Here is a 9,510-nt window from a genome sequence, read left to right as displayed (position 1 = left end):
ATGTGTGGGCTGGACAGAATATCAGAAACACCACTGTGAGTTTTCTTTTATTTGGAACATTTTCACCATTACAATGATACTCTTTCTGACTTGATGCTGGGAGAATGGAGACATTAAGTGTGGTCATTTGAGTTTCTTGCTATTGATGCAACTAAATCACTGTAACTGTTCCCACTACATTTTTCCTTTTGTGTGTCAACACCACATGTAGGTTAATCAAGTCTAGATCATAGACTAAGGCTGCAAGTGAGAGTTATTCATATTATCAATTAAGCAGTCAATTGTTTTTTGATTAACTGGTTACACATTTGGTCTATAAAATATCTGAAACCAGTGAAAAACCAGCAGAATGTTTGACCTTTTTCTGGATAAATGACTTAAAAGCATGAATCCATTATCAAAACTGTTGTAGAATGATTTCTGTTGATCAACTAATTGATTAAGCGACTAATAGTTTTATCCCTATTATAGATCAAAGACTAAATTAAGAGGATCTCTATCGATACCACAGAATCCAACTTCGTAGCATAAGATGTATGTTTTGTAAGTGTTTAGAAATTCTTCTCTCCACCTGTATAAACACACACCATCAAGCCCTTCTGTGTCGATACACGTGTGACTCAAACTCTCATCTCAACAAATGATTGTGAATAAAAGAATAAACAATCAGTTGTAAGGGACAAAAGTTTATTGTAACCCTACAAAAGACACAGGGTGAGAAAAATACAAAACAAAAATAAAATTATAGAAATGAAAAAAAAAGATTCTCATTCTTATACAAGTCTCAAAACTACTCATCATACACGGACCACAGTTTAATTATTCATATTTTTAATATAACATTTTGTTGTAATGCTGTGTGTACATACAAAATATAGCAAACTAAATAAGGCAAATAAATAGAGGTACAATTTACAGGAAAATGGAACATTCCTCAATGTTTTAATCTTTTTTTTTTTTAATCTTATCTCAAACATCAAGAATGGTGTACAAAATGCTTTTTTTTTCCAACTGTACATCTTTCGGTGGAGGATACTTTTTATTTTCCAACCATAAAAATACTGACTCCTCACAATTATACAACCTCTAAAACTGGGTGCAACTTTTCTCAGGCAGTACAAATTGTCGTGTAACAGGTGTGTTCCGTATTGCAAGCAATTTTCTATCAAAGGTCAAAGTCAACACATCACACTTTGTGCACCCTTCTTTAGGCATGCAGGTCGACGCCAAGTGACAGAAATGTGGTGGTATCAGAACTCCCTCCCCAACCCTCTTTTTTTTCTTTTTTCTTTTTTTTTTTTTTTTACACACCAAAGCGACAGACAGGTGAGGCCTTTAAACTCAATACACTCCTGTTACTGTGCGTACAGTAGCGTCACCTCTTTGTGTCTGTGTCCTGTCCATCTCTGTCATCCTACAGACTGACTAATATGTGTTTCCAGCGGCCCAGCCGGAGTCCCCAACCTCACTTGCCCTTTTACTCTCTTTCCTCTTCACACCATGTTTTTTTTTTTTTTGCACCACCCTTTCTTGCACCCTTCTAAATTCAAAGGGATCTAAGCCCTGAAAAATGGCGCCGCAAATGGAAATGTCCCATAATAAAAGTGCATTGAACAAGCTACTAATTTCATTCCTCTGATTTCCATCTTTACACTCCAAAAAACAGCCAGTCAATGGCCAAATAAACATCCAAACATGTAACAACACAAACATGTAATAATACTGACAATGTTGCAATACCCCATACTCAGTAAATAGTCTGCACTACAATACGGGTTAAAGCTCTGGATTAAGAGTTTAAAGGGTCTGCCAAAGTCTGATATAATAACTCTGATTAACTGGAAAGACAAAGGAGCAGAGGTTAGAAAATAGGACAGCTCAAATATACATGAGACGCTGGTTAAAGAATATGCAATCATAAGTCATTTTCTCCCTAAGGACTTAAGGGACTTTCCCGATTTTTCAAAATTTGAATCAATTTGGTTTACAAATTAATTTCTAAAGTGTGCAACATGAGAACTGAAAGATGACAACTTTTTCAGCCTTTTCTCTGCTTCAGTTTGAGGCAAAACTGAAGGACTATGACACTGGTAGGATGAGATGTCTGTGAAATAACTGATCATTGAATAACCAGCATGTGTCAGGGTGGGTGAGTGGAGCAGGTGGACCCAAATGCAGAGACCGTAGGCAGGAAAATCCAATGCAGATATTTTTTAATGAAAAAGCAAAAAGTCATGGGAACGAACCAGAACGCAGGCGACACAGGAGCATCAGACAGAAGCAGACAACTTGACAAAGACCGCACTGAAAACTGGACTATAAATACACAGGGAGTGATTGCAAATGAAACACAGGTGAGGGAAACGAGACACAGGTGAGACACATGAAATAATCAAACACAGGAAGTAAAGTGACCAGACACAAGGAGGAAATATTACAAAATAAAACAGGAACTAAAGTAAACAAACAGGTGACACAAAAAACACAGGAGGAACACACAAGGGAACAGAGAAAACCAAAACCAGGAAACAAAAGCAACACAAATGAAAGAGCCCCTCAAAAAGTCCAACTAAAAACAGAAAAAGTCTGAGGCCATCAGAAGGATAACAAAAACCAAGGAAGTCAAAAGAACAAAAACACAAAGAGTCCAAAAAACAGAAAAAGTCCTGGTAGGACGTGACAGCATGACAAAGACCACAATAAACCTTTTCAGACAGACTGAACATACTTTCAAAGTAATTTGACAAGAAGCTCAAAAACAGAGTAAGTTATAAGACAACATAGATGTTTTTTTGACCTAATAAATGTACACATGTACACCTTTCCTTCTCTGTAGTCAGTTTCCTGTAGACCAGCTGCAAATGCCCATTTCATTCATGACTGTCTACAGGGCTTAACTCTGTATTGTGAAACTGTCCAGCACTGTAATAGGATTTAAACTTTTCTTGTCTTGAATAGTAACGTTCAAAGTACCTCATACGGTAAGTCATGTATTCACATTTATTTACAGTGTGCTTGTTTGATTGTTAAAGTTGCATCTGTTTCAATATTAAGGAGGCAACTGAGTAATATTCACCTTTAGCTTATATTTTTCTTATAAGACCTTTGCTCATCACTGCAGCTTTCTCCTATGTAACACTTTGTGCTGTCTTTGTGTACCGGTATGTAGTGAGCCAACAGTGTAATGTCATGAGTTAATGGTCTTTTAAGGGAACAGAGGCAAAATCAAGACTGTTCTGAATTCATTTTTTCATGTTTTGATGGTTTTGCCATTAAAGTTTTACCATTAAAGATTAGTGACAGCCACACTGTAGCCTACACAGTACAGACTACACAAGATTTTATTTTTGGAAAATATATGTTGTATTATTAAATGCATCTACTTTGCTTGATATTCTATTTTTATTTTTTAAATCAATTAAATCCAAAGTAAACAAAAGAAGAGTCATTCATAAAAATCTAGTAAAAATTAAAACCACTACTGCAATAGTACAACAAAATAAGAGAATTAAATGTGGACTCTTGAACATTAGATCTCTGTCATCTAAAGCTGTATTAGTAAACGATTTAATCTCAGATCATCATATTGATTTATTTTGTCTTACTGAAACCTGGCTGTGTCATGAAGAATATGTCAGCCTGAATGAATCCACTCCCCCCAGTCATATTAATACTCATATTCCTCGAGACACTGGCCGAGGAGGAGGAGTTGCAGCTATTTTCAACTCAAGCCTAATCATCAACCCTAGACCTAAATTTTATTATAACTCATTCGAAAGCCTTGTTCTTGGTCTCTCTCAGCCAACCTGGAAAACTTTACAGCCAGTTCTATTTGTTATAGTGTACCGTCCTCCTGGCCCGTACTCTGAATTCCTTGTTCTGATTTATGGGATTGAAATTGAACATTTAATAATTTTTCCACAAAATCCTGTTTTATTAGATCATTTTTAATAACTTTTGAATTCCTATTACTGGATTACACACCATTAGACAAAAATGTCCTCACTAGATGTCTATCTGATAGTGGTGTAGATAAATTTAAGGAAGTAATTCCATCAGTACTGAATTCAATGTCTCAATACTACAGAGGACTCTTATGTTAACGTTATGTTAACTCCGAAATTGATAATCTTGTTGATAGTGCTGCAGGCTCATTACGAATAACACTCGACTCCATCGCCCCCTTAAAAAGGAAGATAATAAAACATAAGATGTTAGCTCCATGGTATAACTCCCAAACCCGCAAATTAAAGCAAACATCACGGAAATTGGAAAGGATTTGGCGTTCCACCAAAGTGGAAGAATCTCGCTTAGTCTGGCAAGATAGTCTTAAATATATAGGAAGGTCCTCTGTAATGCCAGAGCCGCCTATTACTCAGCATTAATAGAAGAGAATAAAAACAGCCCTAGGTTCCTTTTCAGCACTTTGGCCAGGCTGACAAAGAGCCATAACTCTATTGATCCATGTATTCCTATAGCTCTCAGTAGTAATGACTTTATGAGCTTCTTTAATGATAAAATTCTAACTATTATAGACAAAATTAACCACCTCCTCCCCTCAACAGGCATCGTTTTCTCCCCAAACACAGGCACCTTAGAAACAGCTGTAAATCCTGACATATATTTGGGCTGTTTTTCTCCAGTCAACTTTTCTGAACTAACTTCAATGATTTGTTCAGCTAAACCATCAACCTGTCTCTTAGACCCCATCTCAACTAGGTTGCTTAAGGAAGCCTTAACCTTAGTTAGCACTTCTTTACTGGATATGAACAATCTGTCTTTAGTAACAGGCTACTGACCACAGCCCTTTAAAGTAGCTGTAATTAAACCTCTTCTTAAGAAGCCTACTCTTGATTCAGGCATTTTAACCAATTATAGACCTATATCTAACCTTCCATTTCTCTCTAAGATCCTTGAAAAAGCAGTCTCTAATCAGTTATGTGACTTTCTACATAACAATAGTTTATTTGAGGATTTTCAGTCAGGATTTAGAGCACATCATAGCACAGAGACAGCACTGGTGAAAGTCACAAATGACCTCCTTACTGCATCGGACAAAGGATTTGTCTCCATACTTGTCCTGTTAGATCTTAGTGCCACATTCAACACAATTGATCATCAAATCCTTTTGCAGAGACTGGAACATTTAATTGGCATTAATGGAACTGCATTAAGCTGGTTTAAGTCCTATTTATCAGACCGATTTCAGTTTGTACATGTTAATGATGAATCCTCCGTGAAGGCAAAAGTTAGACACGGAGTTCCACAAGGTTCTGTACTTGGACCAATTCTATTCACCTTGTATATGCTTCCTTCAGGTAATATTATTAGGAAACACTCCATAAATTTTCATTGTTATGCAGATGATACCCAGTTATATTTATCAATGAAGCCAGATGAACCCAATCAGTTAAACAAACTCCAAGCATGCCTTAAGGACATAAAGACCTGGATGACCTGCAATTTTTTACTACTAAACTCAGATAAAACTGAAGTTATTGTGCTTGGCCCTAAACACCTTAGAAACACATTATCTAATGATATAGCTACTCTCGATGGCATTACCGTGGCCTCCAGCACCACCGTAAGGAATCTGGGAGTTATCTTTGATCAGGATATTTCCTTTAACTCCCACATAAATCAAATCTCAAGGACTGCCTTTTTTCACTTACGTAATATTGCAAAAATCAGGCACATCCTGTCCCTAAAAGATGCAGAAAAACTAGTCCACGCATTTGTTACTTCTAGGCTGGATTATTGCAATTTCTTATTAACAGGCTGCTCTAACATGTCTCCAAAGACTCTCCAGCTGGTCCAGAATGCAGCTGCACGTGTGTACTGACTAAAACTAGAAAAAGAGATCACATTTCTCCCATTTTAGCTTCGCTACATTGACTTCCTGTAAAATCTAGAATAGAATTTAAAATCCTTCTCCTAACTTACAAAGCCCTTAATGGTCAGGCACCATCATATCTTGAAGAGCTCATAGTACCGTATTATCCCACTAGAACACTGCGCTCCTAGAATGCAGGCTTACTGGTGGTTCCTACAGTCTTTAAAAGTAGAATGGGAGGCAGAGCCTTCAGCTATCAGGCTCCTCTTCTGTGGAACCATCTTCCAGATTCAGTCCGGGGTGCAGACACCCTCTCTATGTTTAAGAGTAGGCTTAAAACTTTCCTTTTTGATAAAGCTTATAGTTAAGGCCAACCAGGCTCACCTTGGATCAGTCCTTAGTTATGCTGCTATAGGCCTAGACTGCTGGGGGACTTCCCATGATGCACTGAGCTCCTCTCTCCTCCTCCTCCTCTCCATCTGTATGCATTCATGTAACATCAATGCATGTCACTAACTTTGCTTCTTCCCCGGAGTTTTTTTTTTTGTGCTTTCTCATCTCGCAAGAAACCCTGGGTTCTGGGCCAAGCCATCGCACACCTTCACAGTCCTGTTGGCATCCTTCCTTGGCTGTTGCTGTTGCTGATGCTGTTGTCGTTATGATTGTTGTTATTCTGCCCCCCCCCCCCCCCCTTTCCCTCTTTCTCTCTCTCAACCCAACCGGTCAAAGCAGATGGCCGCCCACCAAGAGCTGGGTTCTTAAAGAGTACGGTCTTGACCTGCTCTATGTGAAAAGTGCCTTGAGATGACTTTTGTTGTGATTTGGCGCTATATAAATAAAAATTGATTGGTTGATTGATTGAGTCTTCAGGGAGTGATATGGATAATCCATTTGGTTATGAACCAATAGAAGAAATGAAGGAAGCACTGCAGAACAATGAACCTGCAGAAGCAGCTGCAAAGATCCAAGAGTATTTGGATCAGCAGAATAAGATTCCACTACATATTGGCATCACAGGAGAGTCTGGTTCTGGTAAATCCTCCTTTGTGAATGCCTTCAGAGGCATAGACAACAGGGATGAGAGAGCCGCCCCTACTGGTTGTGTAGAGACCACCTCAGAGGTTACACCTTACCACCATCCAAACTATCCCAATGTTATATTATGGGATCTCCCTGGTATTGGCACCACCAACTTTCCTGCTTACAAGTACCTGGAGCATGTTGGATTTGAGAAGTTTGACTTCTTCATCATCATCTCTGACACTCGCTTCAGAGAAAATGATGTGAAGCTCGCTCAGGAGATTCAGAAGATGAGGAAAAAGTTCTACTTTGTTCGCTCAAAGATTGACAACGATCTACGCAATGAGGAAAGAAGTCAGAGGGAGTTCAATGCAGAAAGGACTCTGGCACAAATCAGGGAAAACTGCATTCAAGGTAAGACGCTTTTATAATACTATTGTAAAATATAATAATCACCCTGCAGACACCATTTGACCCATGTTTGCCTCAATGTACTTCTTACCTTGATGTTATTTGTCTGTTTATTTTTACTAGATCTATTTTTTTTGTGAGGATTTCTGAATTTGTGCCACCTATAACAGATTGTGACTGTAGGATTTGAAGTGGTGGCTGAGTATTAACTGGCTGTAGATCAAGTTTAGCAAATATGTAAAATTAGTTGTACACAATTATTGGCACTTTGCAATTTGCAAATTTTCAAAAAAAAGAAGCTTGAGATAACAATTTGTTCTACTGAATTAACCTTTTTTAACCATCTGTGACACAGGTCTTCAAAAACAAGGTGTTGAGGCTCCACAGGTCTTCCTGGTGTCCAGCTTTGATCTCCACCTGTATGATTTCCATCTGTTAGAGGAGACCTTAGAGAGAGAACTTCCTGCACACAAGAGGAATGCTCTGCTGTTGGCCATGCCCACTGTCAGCCAAGAGATCATCAACAAGAAGAAAGAGGCTTTACAGGCCAAAATAAAATATCTTGCATGTTTGTCTGCGCTCATAGCATCTGTACCAGTTCCTGGGCTCTCTGTTGCTATTGATCTGGCCACTCTATCTGATACTGTCATAGAATACCAAGTTACTTTTCGTCTTGATAGTGGGTCATTGCAGAAACTTGCTCTTAGTGCACGTGTGCCTGTGGATGATCTTAAAGCAGTGATGAAATCACCACTGGCTGGTAAAGAAATAACCAAAGAGCTTAGCTTTAAGCTAGTGTCTTTGTCTGTAAGTGGAGCTGCATTAATGGCAGCAGAAGAAGGATCCAGATACATTCCAATGTTTGGAATCCCAGTAGCAATGGCCCTCTCTTTTGCCTCCACCTACAACAGTCTGAATACTTTCCTCAACATGCTCGCTGACGATGCACAGAGAGTATTCAAGAAGGCCCTGGGTTTGAACACCTCGGTGTGATATCATATGGTGAATGGAAATACGGCATTTAATGGCACATTTAAGATTGTACAAAAAGTAAGTAAATTTGCATTATACTTGTAATAAGTGCTGTAAACAAAATCTAAGTTTTATATCCTAGCTGCGCATTTTCAGTCTATCAAATGGCCTCCATGCAGGTCTAACTTACTCTAATTAATACAAACATTATTGACAATCAACTTGTTGCAGCTTAGTACATTGAAAATTTCAACATTTCAACATTTCAAATAGGGATTTTTATCTTATTTTCCATATATAATACCGTGTATACTGCAAAAGAGCCTTTGAAATATTTGATTGCTTTGCTCTTTGAATTATTTTTGTGATGCATTGTTGTTTTTGTTGTTAGTAACACTGATGAGAAGAAGAATATTAAAATTTGTATCAATACTAATATTAATAATCATATTCAGCAGGCTATTAACTGTATCTTTATGAATAATAAACCCTTGTGGCATGATGTCGTCTGTGGATTTGATGCTGTGATGAGTTTTCACTTCCTCTCAGTGGCCACATTGTGGAACTGCAACACAACGTCAATTAACAGAAGATACACAGATATTAGAGACAAATCTGTGATTTGTGAGTTTGGGTTTTATCAATAAAACTGACTATAAGTACTGAATGCAAAACATAGTTTGGTAATCTTTCTGCATTTTTCGATAGAGTGTAAAACAGGAAATATGATGTTTGCCAACTATTTACATCATGTTGTTGAAATAAATATCTTTGGGTTTTCAAATAAAATTCTTCATTAGAATGAGCTGAGATTGGCTGTGTTGTCATTATATGAAACTCTTTATATTATTATATTGTATATATTATACTATATTATTAAACTGGGCCAAGAGGGCGCTGTTGTGACCTGCAGCAGGTGTGTTTGTGTCTGTCATGCGTTTTTGTCATCTAAACACTTTAATAATGTAAAAATAAATATAATATAATATATTATATATAATATATATATATATATATATAATATGATACAATATAACATATGTAATAATATGTGTAAATATAGTTGTGTCAGCATTTATAATAAACACATAATTATCAAAGATTATGAACACCTGTCCCATGTAATTCTATTTACACATGTCATGTGTTGATGTCATGATGAGCAAGCTATCTATTTTTCTGTCTGTCTGTCTATCTATCTGTCTGTCTGTCTGTCTGTCTGTATGTATGTATGTATTTATAGTAATGTTGGCGTCCTTGGGTTTGATGTTGTG

At 37.4% G+C, this 9,510-nt stretch overlaps 1 protein-coding gene across 1 annotated transcript; it reads left to right on the top strand.

Annotated features, from left to right (window-relative positions):
• Positions 1-2,894: 2,894 nt before the first annotated feature.
• LOC122998383 (interferon-inducible GTPase 5-like) lies at positions 2,895-9,041 on the top strand. The gene is made up of 3 exons (XM_044375271.1): positions 2,895-2,981; positions 6,704-7,267; positions 7,620-9,041. The coding sequence occupies exons 2-3, from the start codon at positions 6,712-6,714 to the stop codon at positions 8,255-8,257; spliced, it is 1,194 nt and encodes a 397-aa protein (XP_044231206.1). The 5' UTR covers positions 2,895-2,981; positions 6,704-6,711; the 3' UTR covers positions 8,258-9,041.
• Positions 9,042-9,510: the final 469 nt, after the last annotated feature.

This window comes from Thunnus albacares, chromosome 15, assembly GCF_914725855.1.
Source record: "Thunnus albacares chromosome 15, fThuAlb1.1, whole genome shotgun sequence".
In the NCBI taxonomy this organism is placed as follows: domain Eukaryota; kingdom Metazoa; phylum Chordata; class Actinopteri; order Scombriformes; family Scombridae; genus Thunnus; species Thunnus albacares.
The sequence above is the reverse complement of the archived record's forward strand: the minus strand, read 5'-3'. Positions and strand labels throughout refer to the sequence as shown.